Raw genomic sequence first — 24,031 nt, 5'->3', positions numbered from 1 at the left:
TGAGGGTCCCTCCTGACATGTCTGGGTGATGGTACTATCCAATATATGGTGATTAGGATGGCTCTCACGGTAACACCCGAGGAAGTACTGCAACTAGAGCATGACTTAATACTAATAATCGCCGTTCTCAGGGCACTTATATTCGCGGATCACACTTGCACCACATAGCTTACCACAGACCGACCTCCTATCGCGTTATATATGGTCAATAGAGTTATTTATCTGCACCCCAAAGTCCATGTTGTGAACAGGGTGGCCGTAGATTTAGGAATATTATTTGCATATTCCTCACGTACAAAAAGGTTGTAAGATTTGTCAAAAAGGATTTTAGCCTTTCACATATGACATAAGGAAGGTACCAGACGCCAAGATCGTACAATCAGCGGGTGGAATACAATAGAGGTTGAGGTTAAACAGTTCCGGAGATATTACCCTACCTTGGGGAACTCGGTGTTTCACTTTACGGGGCTTGTACTTGGTCGGATGGTAGCCTGTTTAAGCGCCACCACGACTTTTCTATCGCACATCTATTGCAAAGTCTCAAGAGTCTTTGCTACGGGTGACAAAAGCGAGATCGGTCTGAACGATTAACATTTGCTGGCATCCTTGCCTGGAACTTTTTTGGGAGTGGTACTGGAAGTAAAGGACTTGGTATATGTTCAAAAAAATATAAAGGCTAATTTGGCTATAATTCGGAATGTGTTAAGTCAGTTATGCGACTCAATATAACCGGTCAGATAAGTCTCGAGAACCTGCAAAACGGCTTTGATATGCCAAGTTAGACATATATAGATGTCGAGTATGGCAATGAAATGACACAGTGGGTTATGTACAGATTCTTCAATTTTAATATTGGGAAACTGTGATCCAGCACGTGCTAGTTTATCGACCCAACAGAAAGTGATTTCATTCTGTAGTCTTCCTAGCAGATCTCTACACATCTTAGCAACCATGGGTTTGATAAATCATGATTTTAGTACCAAGAGTGCTGCCGGGCTATGGACACCGCTTCCAGCCTCTCAGAATGACTTAAGTTGACTTGCATTAGCATTTCCGCTTGGAAGACGGTACATATCTGATTTAAAGCAAAAAAATCCGGCCCTATGCCCTATTCATTGGATTGATTATTTATTTATTTTATTTATTTGCTTTGCAATTGAAGCCAATTTTGAGGCCAATTTATATAATTACAAAAACAATTTCATATATATAATTCATCTCAAATCTAGAAATTGGAGATCTAATTATTTTGGTTACAATTATATTCTTTAATTTTTTTATCAAATTCTTCATTACGTCATAGCTATTATGAGAATGCAAGATACAACAACAGTAAAAAAGGTGTATGTAAAGGAGGTCACCGCCAAAATGTATGTCAGTTGGTGTAGTGCAGAAGACCGAGTACAGTTTCTGGGGTGAAAATCGTAAAGGAATTTTATTCCACTTTTGCTACCCCAAAAATCAAGAAAATCATGTTTGCAGCTTAAGCAAGGACCTAACAACAAATTAGTTCCAATTCGCTAGAAGATCAACCGATGACAATATCAAATATTCTTTCTTTGATTGTAGTCTTATAATTCAGAATAAAATTTTGACAATCTGATAATTGGAATAAATGTGCAAGGAGAAACGCTAATATAATGAAACAATTAAACTGGCGTTAAAAATGTTTTTTGTTAGAACTTTTGTTAATACATTTATCTAATAGTTTTTGTGTACAAATGTGCGACTGTGTTTTAATTGCCTAACAAGCAAACAGTAATGGGATTTTTATGAGATATATGAAAGTGTAAATCGAGCGTTTCATGTGGCCATTTCGTTTTGCTTCTTTTTTTCTTTTAAAAAAGTATTTTGTTCTTTGCTTTGCTTGCCAATATTTTTTGCTAAAATTTATGTATTTTAGAACTAAACACATAAATGTGTAATTTGTTTTGTAATGTAATAACATAGAAAAAATGTGTAAAATGTACGACTTACCCATCAACCTCGCAACATACACCATCGTCATGAACACTTTTCACCATACCCTGAAATTATGAACAAAAATGATTAATGTTTTAATTTTAAAAAAGAAATGTGTGCACAAGAAGTACAAGATGAAAATAAATGTTTGTGGAGGAAAATATTGAAATGTGTCAAGATATTTTAGTAATATGATTTTAAATGCTGGCCCTATGCTCCTTATAGGAGTTTAAAGGAATAAATATATATATTTTAAATGGGTTGTTTATGGTAATAATATGTATGTGACCAAGTCTAGGCAGGTCCAGTGGACTTTACACTGCATTATGAAATTTATAAAAAAAGTTGAGCGTTGCGATACTTATAGGTTTGCTAGCTTCTTCCTCACAGTAAACATATACAAAAACAAAACAAGTAAAAAAGTATCAGTCGGCTTTGCCGACAGAGATATACCCTCAGCCTGTATACATATATTGAAACAATTTTTTCCCAAAAAACGTATGTATGTATTTAGGGATTTTTATAAATTTTGGGAATTTGAACCGACAAAAATGTTCATTAGGATTAGGGATCAAAAGTTTTGCGGAGGAGATATTAAAAGGAATGGATCTACATTGACCATTATGGAAGTGGATCTTCAGCCACTACATATGGTGCCATATGTGCTTTTTACACACTTCGGGATGTTTACTCAAGAAGTATGGACTTGCCCCTGAAAAAACGTTTACCATCGTAATTGAGGCAGAGAATGCAAGTTGCTTCAACAAAAATCAAAGTGATTCGATAGCAGGTCTTAAAGTGAACTTATCCGAAATTTTGTGTGGGAGGTACCGGATGGATTGGACAAATATAGTCCATATTTGAACCTGTAATATATCTAGTAGATATATTAGGATGTGTAAAGTATAGACCAATTCGGCCACTCCCTTTAAGAGTTACCGTATGAACAAATTTTCCGAACATTTTTGAACTTTTGTGGGGGAGGTACATGAAGAAGTGGACCGATATGGCTTATCTTCAAACTTAGACTATGTTTGGACAAAACATTACTAAGGCCAAGTTTTGGACCGAATCGGCAGATCCGTTCTAGAGTTATTTTGCGCCCCAACCACCTCACACGGTGTCATAGGGGTTTTTTTACAACTTTCAGGCTATTTTCTCAGGAAGTATGGACTTGCCCCTAATGAAACTTGTACCGTCGTATGGAGGACAGTGAATACAAGTTGCTAAAACAAAAATCATAGTGATTCGAGAGATGGCCCTAAACTGAACTTTTCCGAAATTTTGTGTGGGAGGTACTCGAAGGAGTGGACCGATTGAGGCCATATTGGAACCTCATCTTCCTCTTGTAGAATGTTTACGATATACAAAGTATGGACCAAATCGGTTACTCCCTTCAAGAGTTATCGTGCGGACAATTTTTCCGAACATTTTTGAACTTTTGTGGGGGAGGTACCTGAAGGAGTGGACCGATATGGCCCATCTTCGAACTTAAATCAAATCTGGACAAAATATTTCGATACCCAAAATTTGAACCGAATCTATTGATCCGTTCGAGAGTTATCGTGCGCACCAGCCAGCCAGACAGACAGACAGACAGACGGACGGACATTGCTAGATTTACTCAAAATTGTCTGAAACGGATATCGTACAAACATACTTGGGGTCTAAAACCATTATTTCGATGAGGCACATTTTTGGCCGTATCAAAGTGTAAATACCCTCTTTAGCCTAAAGGCTGAGGGTATAAAAAAAAAATAAAGCGAGGAAATGGAAATAATAAACTTTCGGGTCATTATCGAAAGAGGATATATGGAGAATAAAATTACAACTTTGTAACAAAGAGCACTAAGACTAGTGCGATAGCTGTGTGAAGAAGTGGCCCTAAATATTTTGACATTCCGTGGCCCACATCAGAGAATGACTTCGATCACAAAAAATTTCATCACACTCGTCCATTTACTCGATTTTTGTTCATAACTTTGCTGTGTTTGATCTGCATAGAATGATTGTTTTTAAATAGGCTCGAACAAAACGATCAGGTTTGATGAGTTTTATCCGCACACACAAAGTGAGCGTTTGTGGTTGTGTGTTTTGTTCAGTAACAAGGGATGATCGAACATATGACTCGTTGGTAAACGTTCATAAATCTGATTTTCGTTTTCAATCGAGTTTGCTCTGGCTCAATGATTGTTCACGTGTTCGCTCAACTCAGTGTTTTTTTTTAACATTTCGGTAAATAGCAGTTAGTTTTTTGTTTATGAATTCTCATTGCATAAAATGCTAAATTAATAGGAAATTTGAACCTATCAAATGACTTTACTGATATTTTTATAATATTTATAAAATATTTACTTTAAATAGCATTTGCTGTAGTATGTATATAGTATCATATACGTATATGAAACATAAGAAATTAATTTTGAATTAATTAATTTGTTAAATCATAATTTTTAAATCATATAGGTACATACTTTATTGAAATTAATGTTTGTTGTACTTTTATAACAACCACTGTTGTCTCAAATCCAAATGTTTTTTATATATGTATATTTAATTTCTACTAATTTATTAATTTTTTGTTTCCTACATACACATTTTAAATATTGTAAATCGAAAATATCCACCATTCATACAATTATTCACTGCAACTCATTTTTTAACACACACACATACTATTTTCGTCTGTTGTGATTTCAATCAGAATAAATATTCTGAGTTTGAGTGCGATCAAATCACTCACTTCACAAGGAAAAATCAAAATAATAACATTCGCTGTGGCCATGGCACAATCATACAGGTACCCGCATCAGCCCAGCTGATGTACTGTGAGCTGTCAAAAAAGTTGTTGTAATTGAAAACACAAAATTAAAAAACAAAAATTTAAAAGAAAAACTGTGCATTTTTGACGGGTTTTTGTTATAATGTGTTTATTGATAACTGCCTAACAAAATTTTGTTGAAAAAAATGTGTGAATCGCTTTATTTTTGTAAAACATTTTTGACATTTCACAGTACTGAACTCGGTTTTGTTGTAGTTGTTTGCTGATGCATCTACCTGGAAATTGTGCCATGGCTGTGGCTGATCGTCCCGTTGGTAGCAATCAAATATGAGTTCGTAAACAAAGCAATCAAGCCAGCCACTTGAACGTGAACATCCAACTTCATTCAATTCAAGTTAGGTCACAACATTTTTTGTGTTTGTGTGAGCGACTCGAATAAACAATTTACAGCCGACGGTCTGATTGAATTGAATTAGTTTTTTGTTATGAGTGTTCGATCATACACAATCGCACTCAAAGCCAGTCTCTGGCCCACATCTCAGGTAGTATTGACTTCTCCCAACAAAAAATTTTAGAAGGGCACAGTAGGATTTTTAGAGCTTATGCGTCATTATGTCAGGAAGCATGGAGCACACGTAAAGAATTTCATAATTTTAATCAGAAACACAAGGACTAACTTCGATGGCAAATTTCAAAACAATCCTCGAATAGCCATTTAGCTGCACATAAGTGGACATTTTTAAATTTTATTAGTGAGGTAAGGGAATTAGTTGCCCAATACACTCCATCTTCGAACATGACTTAAGTTTGAGATTAATATTGCGATGTGCAAAAGTTGGAACATCCATAACCCATTTTAGTTGTCACCGTAAGATTTTGGACCATTATGTCAGGAATCATGGACCTGCCCAAAAAAACATTATATCGCTGTAAAGAGAAACACAACGAGAAGCTTGGGTCAATATTTAAAAGTTATCCTCGTACAGCCCTTTAATTGCACTACTATTGTTATACCCTCCACCATTGTTACACATCGAACTAATCACTTGCGGCCATATAAAGTATATATTTCTTGATCAGGATAAATTTCTAAGACGATCCCGTATATTGTAATCACTCCAACGTTTGCAATAATTGAGCTAGAGCGCTATATTTTTGCACCCGAGTGTATTTTTCCATAGGCAGGTCAAGTTCGAAGATGGGCTATATCGGACCACTTTTTGGTATAGCTCCCATATAAAGGTGCCTTTCGATTATCGGTATTTTGGGGATTTTAGCTACATTTTTTGACTGAACTGCGTGTAGTTTCACGTTTGGGGTTTCCAATAGTCACAAAACATCTCCACTAAAAACCGCCAACTAAGGTCCATGGTTTGGTATAGCCTGCATATAACGGTACCTCCCGATTTTTGGTATTTTGAGGATTTTAGCTAAAATTTTGAACCGAACTACCTGTAATTTGACAGTTGAGGTTCCTAGTAATCACAAAACATCTCTACTAAAAACCGTCAACATATGTAGGTCCATGCTTTGGTATAGCCCCCATATAACGGTACCTCCCGATTTTCGGTATTTTGAGGATTTTAGCTAAATTTTTTTCACCGAACTACCTGTAATTTGACAGTTGAGGTTCCTAGTGATCAAAAAACAGCTACACTAAAAACTGTCAACATAGGTCCATGTTTTGGTATAGCCCCCATATAACCGTACCTCCCGATTTTCGGTATTTTGAGGATTTTGACTAAAATTTTTGACCGAACTACCTATTATTTAACTGTTGAGGTTCCTAGTGATCACAAAATATCTCCACTAAAAACCGTCAACATAGGTCCATGCTTTGGTATAGCCCCCATATAACGGTACTTCCCGATTTTCGGTATTTTGAGGATTTTAGCTAAATTTTTTCACCGAACTACCTGTAATTTGACAGTTGAGGTTCCTAGTGATCACAAAACATCTCCACTAAAAACTGTCAACATAGGTCTATGTTTTGGTGTAGCCCCCATATAACGGTACCTCCCGATTTTTGGTATTTTGAGGATTTTAGCTACAATTTTTGACCGAACTACCTGTAATTTGACAGTTGAGGTTCCAAGAGATCACAAAACATCTCCACTAAAAACTGTCAACATAGGTCCATATAACGGTACCTCCCGATTTTCGTTTTTTTAGCCACATTTTGCGACCAAACTACATGCAATTGAAAATTTGAGGTTCCTAGTAATCACAAAACATCTCCATCTAAAACTGTCAACATAGGTCCATGGTTTGGTATAGCCCCCATATAACGGTACCTCCCGATTTTCGGTATTTTGAGGATTTTAGCTACAACTTTTGACCGAACTAGCTGTAATTTGACGGGTGCCACCGTGGTGCAATGGTATGCACGCCCGCCTTGCACGCAGAAGGTCGGGGGTTCGATTCCCCGGCCAGGCAACATCAAACATTTTTCAACGGTGGTAAAATACCCCTCAGTAATGTTGGCGACATTTCCTGAGTATTTCAGCCTTGAAAACTTCTCCATAAGTGGTGTCTTAAGACACGCCGTTCGGACTCGGCGATAAACAGTAGGACCCATAACACTGAGCTAAATATGAATCGGGGTGCACTCATTGATATGAGAGAAGTCTCCCTTGTCCCGTATGGGATGTTGTGGAACAATGTTTTTGTTGTTTAGCTGTAATTTGACAGTTGATGTTCCAAGTGATCACAAAACATCTCCACTAAAACTGCCAACACAGGTCCATGGTTTGGTATAGCCCCCATATAACGGTACCTCCCGATTTTCGGTATTTTGAGGATTTTAGCTACAATTTTTGACCGAACTATTTGTAATTTGACAGTTGAGGTTCCAAGTGATCTGGCTCTGAGCCTATCGCCAGTTCTAGGAATGTGGCTGCTTCGATGAGATATAACCACAGATCTACTGGAGTGAATGTAGTAGGTTTGGCAGGGCAGTTGGAAAGGTACAGTGTGTCAAGAGGGCCGTGCCGCATGTTGGTGTCATCGATTGTTGCCATATAGGGATTCAGACGGCTGCACCATCAAAAGCATGCCATTGGGTTGATGTACTGGAAGTATTTTTGGCTCCTCATGTAGATGGTCCACTGAAGACATAAGGACAGGTTTGAAAATGTTTCCATCGCTTTGCACTTATATTCGCGGACCATACTCACGCTGCATAGCACATAAGTCATTTTATTTGGCACCGGCAGGGTTTTTAGAGCTATTGCACCATTATCTCAGGAAATATGGACTTGCCAGCTGCAAAAAATCCAAAATGGTCTGAGACATGCCTTTAACCTGCACATTGGCGAAAACATTTAGAAGTTTTGTGTGGGAGGTACCTGAAGAAGTGGATCGATATAGTCCATATTTGAACCTGACTGATCTAAGTCTAGAAGACGTATTACGATTTGCAAAATTTGGACCAAATCGGTTACAACCTTCATAAGTTATCGTGCGCATAATTTTACCAAAAACGTTTGAACCTTTGTGGGTGTGATACACAAAGGAGCGTTGGAATATGGTCCATCTTCCAACTTGATCTAAGATTGTAGAAAATATCCCGATAACCAAATTTTGCGCTTCAGCCAACAACACCGACGGATAATCGGCTCCAAATTGTCTACCGATTTCGTACAAACATACCCCACACCTTTGGTTTTGAATTACATTTTTAAAGATGACAAAAAACCCCTCGGCGTAATGTTGGCGACTTTTACTGAGTGTTTCAGCGATGTAAAACTTCTCTACAAGTGGTGTCTTAAAACACGCCGTTCGTATATGAATAGGGGTGCATTCATTGATATGAGAGAAGTCCTCTTGTCCCTTCTGCGATGTTCGTGGAACAATTATTATAAAACTTGTACTAAAACAAGAACCTCCTCCTGAACTGACGGAAAAGGATATAAGTTGTATGACGTTGAAATCAGAAAAAGTGATACCTTTGATAAAAAAAACATGGATTTTTCACGTAACGTGTAGCAAAAGGAAAGATAAGCCATGGATAAGCCATTGTACAATACCTGATACTGATGGGGAATGGGAATTGAAGGAATATTCATTAAAAAGAGTATACATTTCAAATGTCAATACAAGAATGTATGGGCATAAATTATAACAAGTGGGATAACATAATTTATTAGAAAACATTTTTTCCGTTTACTGTCATTTTCCCAATCGGCATTTCTTTGAGGCGATTGTGCTCAGTACCATCTCACTTCAACAAAAAAGACAAACAAACAATTCCCCTCTTCCCACCACCTTTGTATTTTAGTTTTAAGCTTTTCATTAAACATTGCATTCCTTCTAATTATTACACATTTATTATATCTCTGTGTGTATGTTTGTTTCATTGCTTGTCGGTTTCTATATTGAAAGGGAAAATCAATGCAAAAAAGAAAACAAAAATACAATAAAAGATATACCGACGAAAAATATCCACAAATAAAAATAAACAAAACATAAAGCCAAAGCCCTAAATATACAACAACAAAAAGCTACGAAAAAAATGTAAATTAGTTTTGCATCTAAAAAGGCATCTGAAACAGACCGACGAAGAACTATGAGGACTTATAGGAGAAGGAATGCGCGCGCCAGCTAGACCGACAGCATAAAAACATAATATAACCAGGCAGAAGCGGTGGCGGCGACAGCATCATCAGTCAGTCAGCCAGCCAACAAATAGACAACAATACAACATGTAAACAATGCTGCTAAATAAAACAAAAAACCACAAATGTCTAAAAAAGCTTCAATGAAGACAAAATGAAAAATCAGCAACAAAAGAGAATTTGCGAAAAAAGTGGCAAACCCGCCTCTACCCCAAAAGAAAAATAACAAAAACAGAACATGAAATAAAACAGCTGAAAGAAAATAAAAAGTTACAAACAAAAATACGAAAAGTTCACAGCGCTAATATGACATAGCAGAGCAGCGTAAAAATAATAAGCAGAGAACACAACTAAGTGTTCTAAAATGACGACGACAGACCAACAACGACGTCGACGACGTTAATGATGGTGATGATGACATAAACCAGCAACAGAGGTAACAGAGTTGTAGTATTAATTGTACAAACATTCTTGGGGATTGTGGGAGAGAAACAATGAGCTGAACTATGAGACGAGGAGATTTCAATGATATCTTACAAACTCCCCAACATAGAAACTACACATCAACAACAGAACTAGGAGGGACAAAAAAAGTCCTTACACAACCTAAATAAATTGATGAAATATGTGAAACAATTTCAAGTAGTAAACCACAAACGATATGTCATAGGTGTGATCTAACTTTTACTTTTCGTTCTCAACTGTTATAGATCCTTCCTGTAGTGGGATTCTTTAATGCATTTTTTGGTTACCGACAAAAAGCGGTAAAATTAAAATGATTATAGGTCTGTTCGATAACTTCGCAAGTAAAAAGTATTTGCAAGTACTTGCAACTACTTCTCATTTCTCTTTTATTTAACAAGTTTGTTATCGAACAGCATTTTGTAAAAGTTTGTACAAATTTGTACAAACCTTTGGGTTATCGAACAGACCTTATGGCTTCGGTAATTAACGAAATTTGTCGGTAAGATAGCAGCCAAAATAAGGTTGTCGCTTAGTCTGGTTTTTAAATTTACCGATTTTTGTAGGTAACCAAAAAATGCATTAGAGAATCCCACTACTGATGTGCCTGTTTAAAACATCGTCTATAAGATGATGTTTTTATTGACAAATATTACACGGTATCACATAACGTTACAGACTGTCATGCTACCTGTAGTGCGATTCCCTAACTCATTTTTTGAGTTATCGACAAAAACCGGCAAAATTAAAATTCTTATAATTGCGGTAAATAACGATATTGTTCTACTGATAGCAACTTTTATTTGAACTTTTCATTCATAATTTTGCGTTTTAATGCTATAGATTTTTGTCGGTATCATGAAAAATGAGTTAGAGAATCGCACTGCTGATCATACGTAATCCAAATATGAACATTTTACACAAAAACAGAAAGCAATATAAAAGCCTCAAAGAAAAAAGTAAGAAAGTGTCAGTCGGCTTTGCCGACAGAGATATACCCTCAGCCAATGTAAATTGAAACTTTCATCTACGGACAGATGGAACGTATTTAGGGTCTCTTCAGACCCTTTTTGAACATTTGAACTTGTGGACAAAAAAGTGGATTAGGATTTAACACCAATGTTGAACTTTGGTGGAGGAGGTACCCTTAGGGAGGACCGATATGGGACATTTTAGAAGTTAAACTAAATTTTGACAAAATATTAGAAGATCCAAAGTTTGGACCATATTGGTTGCACTATTCAAGTGATACCGTCCTAAAATTTTAGTGAAATTTTTTAAATATTAGGGGAAGTACCGGATGTTGGGGACTGGTATTGCCCCATGAAACTAGGTTTGGATAAAATATGACGAAGACGAAATGTTGCACCAAATCAATATAACAGTTCGAGAGCCACATATGGTGACATAGGGGTTTTTTTACACCTTTAGGGCTGTTTTCCCAAGAAATGTGGACTTGCCCCTGAAAAAAAAACTTTTACCGTCGTAATGGAGGTAGCGAATGCAAATCGCTTCAAGAAAAATCAAAGTGATTCGAGAGCAGGTCTTAAAGTGAACTTATCCGAAATTTTGTGTGAGATGTACCAGAAGGAGTAGACAAAATATAGTCCATATTCGAACCTGATCTATATCTGATAGATATATTATGATGTGCAAAGTATAGATTACATCGGTCACTCCCTTGAAGATTTATCGTTCGCAAAATTTTTCCGAACATTTTTGAAGTTTTGTGGGGGAGGTACCTGAAGGAGTGGACCGATATAGCCCATCTTCGACTATGTTTTGATAAAATATTACGAAGGTCAAATTTTGGACCGAATCGACAGATCCATTCGAGAGTTATCTTGCGCTCCAACCACTACACAAGGTGTCATAGGGGCTTTTTGCACCTTTCCGGTCATTTTCTCAGGAAGTATGGACTTGCCCCTGATGAAACTTATACCGTCGTAAGGGAGGGGGGGGGGGGGGGGCAATGAATACAAGGTGCTACAAAAAATCAAAGCAATTCGTGAACAGGCCCTAAAATGAACTTTTCCGAAATTTTGTGTGGGAGGCACCCGATGGAGTGGGCCGATTGAGCCCATATTGGAGCCTCATCTAAGTCTGGTAGAAATTTCACGATGTACAAAGTATGGACCAAATCGGTTACTTCCTTTAAGAATTATCATGCGCACAAATTTTCCGAACATTTCCGAACTTTTGTGGGGAGGTACCGGAAGGAGTGGACCGATATAACCCATCTTCGAACCTAAACTAAGTTTGGACAAAATATTACGAAAGCCAAATTTTAGACCGAATCGGTTGATCCGTTCGAGAGTTATCGTGCGCTCCAGACAGCCAGACAGACAGACGGACGGACATGGCTAAATCAACTCCAAATTGTCCGAAACACATTTCGTCCAAACATACTTGGAGTCTAAAACAATTATTCCGATGAGGCACATTTTGCCCGTATGAAAATGTATATACCCTCGTTAGCATAAATGCTGAGGGTATACAAATATTATTGAATCTAACCCGAGTTGGATTTTTTGGCTGTTAAAGAAGTATTGCCAATGTGGATTTTAAAGAAGTATTGCCAATGTGGATTTTAAAGAAGTATTGCCAATGTGGGTTTTAAGGAACCAATTTGGGTTCATTCTTAGAGAAACCCCGATGCCAGGGATGCTCACGGCGCAACCTCCAAGGAGGAACTTTATCCACAGAGTCTTGTTGTACTGATGCACCGCTAAAATCTTCGTCTCCTTTTGAGGAGGAACACTGTTACAGCCCTGCAGGTTTGAATATTCTTCCATTATGTAGCGCTAACATTTGCGAACCACACTACCGCCGCAAAGCTTACCGGCTTATTGCTTTGAAGATGTCAACCAGGTTTCTTTGTCTGTACCCCAAGTGCTGCCAGCGACTTGAGGATCTTGTCTCTACTTTTGATCTTGTCTCAAATAGCTGTGGCTTGCGCTGACGACTAAGTTACACCCAATATCTCGGGGTAGTTAGCAGTCGGAATCAGGGCACCATCGATCAACATTTTCAGGGTGGCAGGAGATTGTGCGGCTGATATTTGCATATTCCTCATAATATTATTATTATTATTATATTACATATATCATCGACGATAGAATTCGACGACAAGATCGCAGAGTCATTCGCAAACATCACGATCTCTAGCCGTCTGGATGGTGTACAATTTTTAGAAATGTAGAGGTGAAACATTTCCGGAGACATCACCCCTCCCTTGGGGAACTCCTTGTTTCACTCTACGGTTTCTGGACTGCTTGTGTCTGAATTCCACAAGCGACTGGCGTCCACACTTATAGTTGATTATCCAATGTTTCAAATACGGCTGGAGGATAGTCGAGGACATCGAAGGCCTTCGGTAGGTCAAGAGCCACCATGACTGTTCGGTCGCACGGGCTGTTCTGCTTCAGTCCTCGACTGATATTTGTAATGCTATGGATATGACGTGTATGCTGTTGTGGTACTATGCATTTTCTGGGATCCATGCTGATGTTGAGTAACTCGGAAACTGCTTATCATGGGGAGGAGTGGTGCCTCTAGAACAGGGACGCGCTTCTTTGCAAAGACAGAATAGTGAGGGCTCCCACTGAGTTGTTTTTGCATTTGCTTCTCTCTCCCACTTACAGTGTACGTGTACATAAACAAACGATGAACATCATGTGGTTGTTGTTTTTTTCACCCATGCATACAAACATGCATTAGTATTGATACTCAAATACTCAACTCCGGGTTCATCCAGTTGCTTAAGCTTTACCATTGAGATTCCGTGTGTGCACAATGCTTTGTATGATTTTGTGTTTCGGATGAGACCTGCAAGATTGCTCGTGTTGTTTTTGTAGCAGCATGTAACCTACGCAGAAGCATAGGTTTGATGCTGGGTTGGGAGCCAGCCGCTGGCCGAAACACTATGGTTTCGAAAGAACCCGCTGAAGTGGTATTGGCAAGATTGCTCCTGGTAAATTGTGGTGGTACCTACTCGGCTTAGTGGGTCTTATACGGCGTAGTATGTTCCTCGTCGCCTTGTCACTCTCAGAGTGTTCTATAAATTGCCGTACGACCAAGCTCGTCACACTCATTTGCAGTTCCGTCGCCACTCCTGGGAAATTTTTTCAAGGTTTATCTATGTCTGAAAAAAATATCACGATATGATCCCTTCGATCTATATATGGCGAATAACAAAATTCCTTTACAATTCCATTTGAAAAAAATTAAAATTTTTTTTTACGAGCACATCTACGATTTTTGGTACAGAGGTAAAGGAAAAAAATCCGGTTTCAAATCTGCTCGCGTTCACGAAATTGGCCAATGCTCGCAAAAGTTATAGCGGTTTTTATTCTCATATAAAGAAAAAATATTTAAAAATATCTTTTTTGTTGTTATGAGAAAATGTATGCATAAATCGTTAACAGCATTCCATATCTATTCGTAGATGTTTAAATAGTTATTAAATTTATTATTATTTTCGCGGAAAGTCAACAAATAAAAAAAAATTGAAGTAAATCCAAATTATCCTGTCCCAGAATCCGTACAAACCCTCAAAAAATAAATTAAAGAATATATGCGGAATCTAGGCAATGCGTAGAAAAATATGATACCAAATTTATAGAGATTGGGTACATAAATTGCATATTATAGCAACAACAAAAGAGAAAAACTTATTGTTGGAATATTGTTGCAAATATTTTTATGGTTTGATTCTAAAAATTAGAAAAAAATATTTGGCAGTTCTCCAACTATTTTGCTAAAATCCCATAGAATAATGAATGTATACCTTTAAAACTTCATCAAAACATATGGTTTACCATCGCGAGAGTTTAACTGATTTCTGTGATAACTTATAAGGGTAGGAAATTAAGAGTAATATTGAAATTGCAATCATTCAATTAATATTATAATTAAAAAGCCTGCTATTCGCGAATTAGTTAAAGTCGGTTGATGAGCATCCGTTTTTGGATACAGCGAATCAATCTCTGTCAAAATTTATGCATATTTCGATGTTTCACTCAGGGGCCATTGTGTGCCACCAGTTGCATCATACACTGCAAAAAACCTTAAAGGTTTTGTCCCATAGGGACAAGGGAGACTTCTCTCATATCAATGAGTGCACCCCGATTCATATTAGCTCAATGATATGGGACCTACAGTTTATCGCCGAGTCCGAACGGCGTGTCTAAGACACCACTTTTGTAGAGAAGTTTTACATGGCTGAAATACTCAGGAAATGTCGCCAACATTACTAAGGGGTATTTTGCGACCGTTGAAAAGTGTTTTGATGTTGCCTGGCCGGGGAATCGAACCCACGATCTTATGTGTGCAAGGCGGGTGTGCATACCATTGCACCACGGTGGCAACCCAATCTTGATCTAATTTTGGAAAAAAATTTTGCAAAGTGCATGGGCAATTTGAAAAAATCTGTTAAACGGTGCGAAACTGAAACTGATTTTGTCCAAACAGACTTGGGATCCAAAACTAATATTTCGATAAGGCACATTTTTCATCGTATTAAATTTTATATACCCTCCTAAAGATCGTCTATATTGTGCGTCATTTAGTATATCCAGTGGATTTAAAGGGAGTTTTTTTGTAGTCATAAAGGGAGTTTTTTTGAACTTAAAATAAATCGATTTTATTCGATTTAACGAAGTTAGATCCAATTTACAGGTAACGCCACAACAAGCAATAGGGATGAATCCAATAATGTTCTAATTATTCGATTGGTTTTTATGTTATTATTCAATTGTTTTTAGGTTATATGCGTTAGCACATGTTTAGCGATGGCTTAACCGACCGCCACTTTGTACACTTAATTTTTAAAGCCCGCAGGCGTAGTCTCTACATGAGTCTCTACATGAGTTTATCCTTGCAAAAGTCCTAATGTGGACATATTATTAGCCTAAAGGCTCAGGGTATAATGAATAATTGTGATTTCTTTCTTTAGGCCCCTACAGCACCTAAATTATTGTCAACGAAGTATGGATTTCTTCAAAACAAAATGTTTATCATTCTGATCAAGTAAGAAGAAGCTACCCGTGATCAACATTTTACAACGATATAAGATCAGCCCATAAAATAGACTTAAGCCAAACATTGTTCTTTTGAACCGGAAGCCATGGATTTGGATATAATTATAGCTAGCATTGATTAAGATGATTCCAAAGTTGGAGGTACATGGCTATATTCAAATCAAATTTACAACAGGAGGTTCCGTTCTATGGGGGCTATATGAAGGCGTGAACCTATACCAACAAATTTCAGGTGGAAAGTTCTATACACCCAACGATAACTAAATACCAAATTTCAGCCATTATGGTAGGATAATGAAGCTAAAACATTAAAAATACCGAAAATCGGGAGGTACCGTTCTATGGGGGTTATATCAAAACGTGGACCGATATATCCCATTTTCAATACCAACCATTCTGCAAGTAATTAAAACTTCTGTACCAAATATTGACTCTCTATCTTAAAAATTGCGAGCTTTATCTTGCTTTCAACAGAGAGACGGACGGACAGACGGACATGGTTAAATCGACTTAGAATTTTATGCTGATCAATAATAGGTATATATACTTTATAGGGCCTCCGACGAATATTTCGATGTGTTACAAACGGAATGACAAATTTAATTATGCCCTCCATATGGTGGAGGTTATAAAAACTGGGTCTCATAAAACTGAAAATAATAAATAAACAAAGTAGAGGCTTTGTTTTGTATCCCCCAAACTTGTAAACATTCCCCGGTTGAGTTAAATTTTATACTAACAATATAGCTTTGCCCCCACTCAAAAACAAAAAGTGAGCCCGTTACTGTTTCAACAATAATAAAAAGCGAGAACGCATACGTCAGTTATAAGCTAGCTAAGTCATAAAACTACAAACAAACAACACCCTAAAATAAAAAAAAAACTCAACGATAATGGAAAATGGTCAAAAACTAATTCAAATATGTAGTTTAAAATAAAATACCTAGGTGTATGAAATAGTTTTCGGCACACATAATTGCTGTGCAGAGTTTATCTTTAATCAATAACTACTTACCTTATAATAGGCACCATTATCGAGCCGAACTTCCACAACTAAATCATCCATGGTGTAATCGCCGCCGCTGGTACCGATGTTGGTGATGATGATGACAGTAGCTAATGTTCAATGAACACACAACACTCAATAAGCGGGAGGAATATATAAATAATATAGTGGATGGATGTGTGATGATGATGCTGCTGTTGGCTGCTAACGCTACTACTGTCGCCGATATCTGTTTGCTGCAATGATTGATGATGTATTGTGGGTTTTAGTTTTGCGTTAGAGAAACAGTAGGAGTTACGCTGCTATTGTTGTTGTTGTTGCGGAAAGAGGTAGAGAAGGTTGATAATGATGGACTTTTTTTTTATTAGAGAGCAGCAAAAACACCACAACGACGACCACAACGGCAATGAAATGCTGTCTGTATAGGTATATATAGTTAGACGAAGATGATCGCTAGAACAAACTGTGTGTAGTTCTAAAGTCAACACCAAATTTTTGTTATATGGGACTTCCCCGTTATTTTGTTATTGTTTTTATATTGTTGTGATAGCGATAAATCCTTGGAGGAAATGTTGTGTTTTTGGTGTTGAAGAAGAATTGAATTTGATTTTAGTTGTTAGATTGGTTCAGTCTTGTTTCGGTTCGGTCAGTTGCCGCTTTTTGTCGTCTCTGGTAGAAAAAATGTTTTGTATTTGTTTGCTATTGTTGTGTGTTTTTCCCTTCTTTAGCTTTGCTCAGATGTTGTAATTTTTTGCTTGTTTGCTGCGTTTTCCTTTCTTTTCGTTTTTGACGGAGTTTTTCACTGCAGGTGGTGTAGGTTAGATGTAATGCAACTATAAAGGGGAAAAGAAGGGGTTACAATTAATAACAACTAAAGTTATTAGGATTATACATGGGATAAAGATTTTGAAAAATAATTTGACTATATTGACGGAATTTTAAAAACTTGAAATAGGAAGCATCGTCCTTTCAAGTTTTACATACGGGTTTTTCTTAATTCTTTTTATCACCGAAAGACCATATAGACACCAAATATGCCTTCTAGAAAAACAAAATTTATTCCCGTAAACTAATCTTGGACACCAACACAGATACAGCTGAGCATTACACTGATTGTGTATGTGAGCGTGGTTAGCAGGTTCACGAGCATGGGAAATTATGTCTGCGTCTGAGTTGGTGCCCGATACTGCTTTAAATCAAAACGGCCTGAGCCCGGTTTTATGAACTGGATTGACCTGGAGGAACCAGGGCAGCCTACTTAATAATGATATATCGGAATTGTGTATTTTTTCATTATGACAGCGGCAATGTATGTCTCCTCCGAACTCTTTTGAACCGTGCTGGAATAGAGAAGATCCCCGTAAGGTGGATTTGTCCCATTTGTCACACTCGCATCCAACACATATCAACTTTGAACAGATGTAGTGTTGCATTTTCATCGTTCCAACAATTGAGTTTCAACAGTCTCTCAGAGTCAGGGAAATTGAAGATTTTATGAGTCGGAAATATATTATGATCGCCGTCATACTAGAAACTAACCTCGCTGAACCTGTGGAAGTAAAAGTGTAAATAATTGGATGTGGAAGAATAGCCGCATTTCGACACCAGCCCATCTAGATTGAGGAAATATCACAACTTACTTCCATTATGTAACCAGGTTGGATAAATAACTTTTCTTGGCCCAAGCCATATCCTACCATCATCTCCGTCAACAGAACAATCGACATAATTTCTAAACAGAACCTCTAGATAAACGTGCATACCAGGCAGGTTTAAGAGACATTCATACTGATACGGTTGCAAAGGTTCTGGCAGCCTACAGTGTGAATATCGTCCTCGAAGATCATCCACCACCCGTGGCAGCGGAAGAACAACAGCTGCCAAGACAAACGAGAGTCGTGTTGGCACAACCTAGATCTGTTTGGTGCAGCCGCCTCAATTCTTACTGGGCCAGGATTGATGGCACGCGGAGTATCTGCCCAGCATGTGGCACCGGTCCGCACACTACGCAGCACCTCCTGTTTAACTGCCCAGCCAACCCAACTGACTTAACTCCTCTCTCTCTTTGGACTAATCCTATTCAGGTGGCGTCCTTTCTGAACTTGGAGCTGGAGGCAGAGCCGAATAAATAAAATAAAGATGTACATGTACTTGGAGAAGCTGCTACAACAACAACAACATAATTTCTGAACAATTCACAAATCGCCGTTTCAAAGAGCTGCCCAATCCCTCAGATCCTCGGAAAACTGAGAACATTTTCATCACTATTGCAGCTGCTCCCTACAAACCTGCTGGTCGAATAGCTCAAAAATGACTAAAATTTCCATAGGCGATGGGACAAGCGAGACAGGGTGATGAGCTTCGCCTTGCGGTTATATATATTTTATGTTAGTATGTGATAAATGCATTGCCGGTCCTGACCGGCTTTATCAAGGGAAGAATCAGAATTTATCTACGATTTATTTACCAACAAGTTAATCTGGTAACAGGTTATGGAAAGAGAATTTTGAAAGAATTTGGTTCCAGTAGTAGCGATCAACCCAAGAGGATGCTCATACAGCAGTGAGCCAGCTGAAGAATAAAAAGGCCTCAGGAGCCGAAAGTTTGCGAACTGTTCAGGACCGAAGGAGACAGGCTGATTAGTATTGTTGTTGTTGTAACAGCATATGACTAGGACTAGAAATGTTGCTGCTTCGATGGGTTGTAACCACAACTCTACTGGAGTTAGTTGATTAGGTTTGGCAGGCCAGTTAAAAAGGCGCAGTGTAACACATATTGCAGATGAGAGCCTGTACCACATGCTGATCGGATGTTTGGTACTGTGTTATCAATCTTGCCTGTAGGAATTGAGACGACTGCACAAATCCCAACGTAGTTGAACAAAAACTACTCTGGTTTGCCGTGGCAGCTGACGTTCTTTAGCTGCGATATATGGGATTGACCTAGAAACACAGCTCTCCTCCTCATACAGACTGGACACTGATGACTTAATGAGGAACCTAGTTGCAGTTGTGGCGTTCTGACCACAAACTGTGACATACGCCGACGACGTAAATATACGTGACCCATAGAATCGTCCGGTTGTTACATGCATATATTCCCACAACATCCCCGAAGGGACAAGGGGAGACTTCTCTCATATCAATCAGTACACACCGATTCATATTCAGTCCAATTATGAATGTCGACTCCCCGTGAGTTTTCTCTCTTTCTCCTTTAAGTTGCAACGGCAGAAAGACAAAATTCACGGTGAGTTTTCATTTATAATCACCCTGATTGACTCAATGATATGTGAACTACTTTTTATCACCGAATGCGAACAGCGTTTCTTAAGAAAAAAGAAGTTTTTCATAACTGAAGTACTCAGGAAATGTAAGTCAGCATTACACTGAGGGAATTCGTTATTTCTGATCAGGGATTGAACCACAAACCTTCTGAGTGCAAGGCGGACATGCTTACCACTGCACCGCGGTGCTTTGTGGTTGGAATTACGTTACTATCGGCCAGTACATTCAACTCTGTTTTCATTTCCGCAGTCTGTATGTTGAGTTAGTGTCAGATATTTATCGATCGTATCGATCTCACTGCCATATGGAGAGGTTGGAATACAAGAAATGTAGAAGATAGACAGTTCCGGAAATATCATGGCACTTTGAAGACATTAATGGGCCAAAGCAAATGACCTTGGAGGTTATCGAGCCAAAGCGTAAGTTCAATACTACACCTCAGCACGGAAGCAATGTTCTTAGGTACAATTCTGGAATATCAACTGCGATGGAAGAGGAGCGAACGAAAATATGGTTGATAACACTCTGTTCATGTTAGAACTCGATTGGGGAAAAGCTGGAGATTGCAGCCATCGATTATGCCTTCACTTGATGTATAACACTGTGGTAAAGCCCATCCTATGGGCTATAAATCAATATCTGGCAGATTAGATAGGGTGTTACGGTAATAACCGTAACTTTTAGAAGGACTCCACAAGCAGTTCTGAAGGCAATACTGAATTTCCCGTCAATGGGACTTATATTAAATGTGAGGCGACTATTCCACGTCAGAGGATGCTTTTTACCGGATAGACCCGAAAAGCGTTTCGATCAGCGGCTCTCAACACAACATCAATCCTATGCTGCTACAACAAATGCAAATGGGGAGGTCCCCAACGCTGCAGTAATTCATTTTTTGACGCGACAGGAGTTGTTGTCAAACATTATAGCGGATCATCGGTCATTTGAAGACATTGATGTTGTTATCCCAAGATGAATTAAACCTCCTCCTCTGTATAGTCTGGAAGAAGGTACTGGTGCTGGCGTCTACTGCGAAAGACTATCTAGGTCTTGAAACAACGATTGATGTGTAATCCAAGCTGAGATCTTTACAATCATAAAGGGAGAATATTTGAAAGAAGGGAGCAGGGGCATAAATAGAATACTCTCCCACCTGGCGGAAAAATCTGGAAAAATTACCACAGGTAGATCTTGTTGTCCTGATCACAAATATATAAACTTTTACGGGGGGAAGTCCATACTTCCCGAGATATGGGCCTCATAAGTTCCGAAAATTCCCTTGTTAAAGTAAGAAAAAATTTTAAATTAAAAAAAATGTTTTCGTGCCCGCTCCTGTACATAGGAGAATGTCTTAAATCCCCGGCCGAAGGCCGGCTACTTAGGAAAAACTTACAATTTAAAGAAAATTTTCAAATTTTTTCAATTTGTTCCGGAGCAGGTTAAATGTTTGGATTGGACTCCAAGCTGAGATCTTTACGATCATAAAGGAAGAATATTTGAGAGAAGGGAGCAGGTTAAATGTTTCGACTGGATTCGGAACGCCTTGAAATTTTTACCACGGATAGGGCTTGCAGTGCTGATCACGCCAATATATAAGGTTCAAAACATACCTTGGTTTTGACGATATGTTTAGTTTAAATCGAAATTTTTTATATTTAGCCGGCCTTCGGCCGGGGTTTAGGACTTTCTCCTATAAACAGGAACAAATCTCGGCTAACGCGAACAAAATTTTCCTTCAAACCAAATATTTTTATCATCGATCCGAATCCAGCCCCTATATTCAACTTATGCCGAAAAAAATCTGGATGCTAAGATCTGGTGACTATCATGGCGGATAGCCAGGCAGCTCTTAGAGCCATCAAATCTAAAGCCGTCCTTGAGTACAGAACAGCCTTAGGAAACTTAACAGTTTTCCGGACTTTCAAAAGCCATACAATATAACACTTAGCTAAGTGTAATGATAGGTTTAGTTCATGATATTTTTGAAACTTATTCTATTGGAATAGCCACTTCTAGCCTTCACGGTAAACATGCTGAGTTCATCAATGCCAAGTAGGTAAATTTTGAAAGGTAGATTATTCAACCACTCGCGTTATGGGGAACACTTTTAATTATTGCTTGCTTGCCATTACCATAACGCTAAAAATAGAACAAATTTGAATTGCATGGTCGGTCTCCTCCGCCCTCCCGCTATGGAGCCGATGTTCAGTTACTCGCACTTCTTTTAATAACTATTCCTCCTCGTCTTGTTTCCAATTGCTATTTGTGTATACAATTCCCTTTTTTCTTTTAGACTAGGAGAAGACAAGATATTCACAACAAATAGTCATATTTTTTCAATGGGTATCTGGTTTCAAATTCAAATTTTCTAATTGCACTATAGAAAAAATACACACAAATTTTCGCCTCTTTCCACCATTCAGATAAACGGCAGTTTCGTGCTGCTTTACGCCTATTTTTCTTCCGGTAAGGTAAACACTTAAAAATATATAAAAAATCACACACCAAATAAAAAACAAATTTTTCCAAATTCTTGTTTTCTATGCTTTTCTTGTCATTCTTTTCTTTTTTGGTTTTTCTTCTTTGGTGTTTGCTATTTTCGTTATTTCTTTCACTACTTTTCCTTGTTTGTCATTTTCCTTTCGTTTAGTGTTCTGGTAATATTATGCTGTGCTGCCTGCTACTCTGATGCTTGCTTCTTCTTCATGCTATCGACGACAATGAACTGTTCTCCCATACTCATTAATCTCATATCTGTTTTTTTTTTCTTTTATTGCAAAAAAATGAAGTGCAGCCCGACGGGCGGCAAACAAAACACAACAGTGCAAATACACAATCACCAATCCACACACCCGTGTAGTACTCTATATTTTTTTAATCCAAATCCATTGCGATTTTACGTTGTTTTTATTGAAATTCCTTATTTTTTCTTTTATTAATTCACAAGACACATGAATATCACCTCTTTTTTTAAGAGAACACATAAAAAAACAGATTAGCGGCGTTGTTTTCTATTTCCCACTGACTTTGTTCTCTAATCGCAATTTTTTTCTTATTGCATTCTTTTTTGCATGTATTTTTCACATTCTTGTTGTTAATATTTCACATATTTTACAATCAATTTCAACACTCACTATTCCAAATTAGTTAATCCACGGAATTCGTTTTATTTTATACAATTTTTCTGCAAGGATATTTTGTGTTTTATACGCTTTTTACAAGAACGCGTTACAAATTCTGCTCCTTCTTGCTTGGAAAAAAATTCTATGAGATTATTTTTTGAAGAAAGTAGGTGTAAAGCGGAACTGCCATAAGTTATGCCAAGCGAATGTATGAGTGCTGCCTATGCTGAGAGATGGGGGATTTGCACACATTGGATGTTGTACGATTTGTAGGTTAACAAAATGAATGAGCATTTTTTAATGAAATTCAAAGAAAATTATAAAAAAATCAATGGTTATGAATTGATACATGTACTAATTTAATTTAATTACGAAATTCTAAGAAGTTGTGGAGTTGTTGCTGTTTAACGTATTTAAATCACGTAAGAAATATTTTATTTTAAAGCATTGCCAGACAGATGAAGGCATTGCCATTCATAATAAATTGTTTGTTAATGCATATTAACGGAAAATTTGTAATTTGTAAATAATTGAAAGTTGAGGGCGAATTTTATTTAACATGCAATTACACATGCCAGTAAATTGGTGCAGTTGAGTACACGTACTATACTCGAAAATGCCGAAAAGGTGTTCGAATGACATACAGTTTTCTAGTGTGTTTACACATGCCAGTGCAAGGTCAATTTCAAAATTATTTTAAACCGCTTATAATACCCTTGACAGACTGCAGCGTTAATTTTCCTTAAGAACGGC

At 37.8% G+C, this 24,031-nt stretch overlaps 1 protein-coding gene across 14 annotated transcripts in view; it reads right to left on the bottom strand.

The window, feature by feature from the left end:
- Fmr1 (synaptic functional regulator FMR1) overlaps nt 1-23,644 on the bottom strand; it is a 42,976-nt gene extending 19,332 nt beyond the window's left edge. The window contains exons 1-3 of one of the 14 annotated variants that reach the window (XM_073961926.1): nt 23,291-23,644; nt 16,879-17,702; nt 1,978-2,027 (exon numbers count right to left, since the gene is read on the bottom strand). In XM_073961926.1, coding sequence (XP_073818027.1) covers nt 1,978-2,027; nt 16,879-16,929 — 101 coding nt within the window. In that variant the 5' untranslated portion in view covers nt 16,930-17,702; nt 23,291-23,644. Of the gene's footprint in view, nt 1-1,977; nt 2,028-16,878; nt 17,703-22,552 lie in introns of all 14 variants that reach the window. The other 13 variants (XM_073961933.1, XM_073961940.1, XM_073961935.1 and 10 more) reach the window with 13 other exon arrangements.
- Between the last annotated feature and the right edge of the window lie 387 nt (nt 23,645-24,031).

The sequence above is a fragment of the Musca autumnalis genome, unplaced genomic scaffold (assembly GCF_047663935.1).
Source record: "Musca autumnalis isolate F117 unplaced genomic scaffold, ASM4766393v1 scaffold_1, whole genome shotgun sequence".
Taxonomy (NCBI): Eukaryota; Metazoa; Arthropoda; class Insecta; order Diptera; family Muscidae; genus Musca; species Musca autumnalis.
Note: the sequence above shows the minus strand (reverse complement) of the source record. Positions and strands in the feature narration are given on the sequence as shown.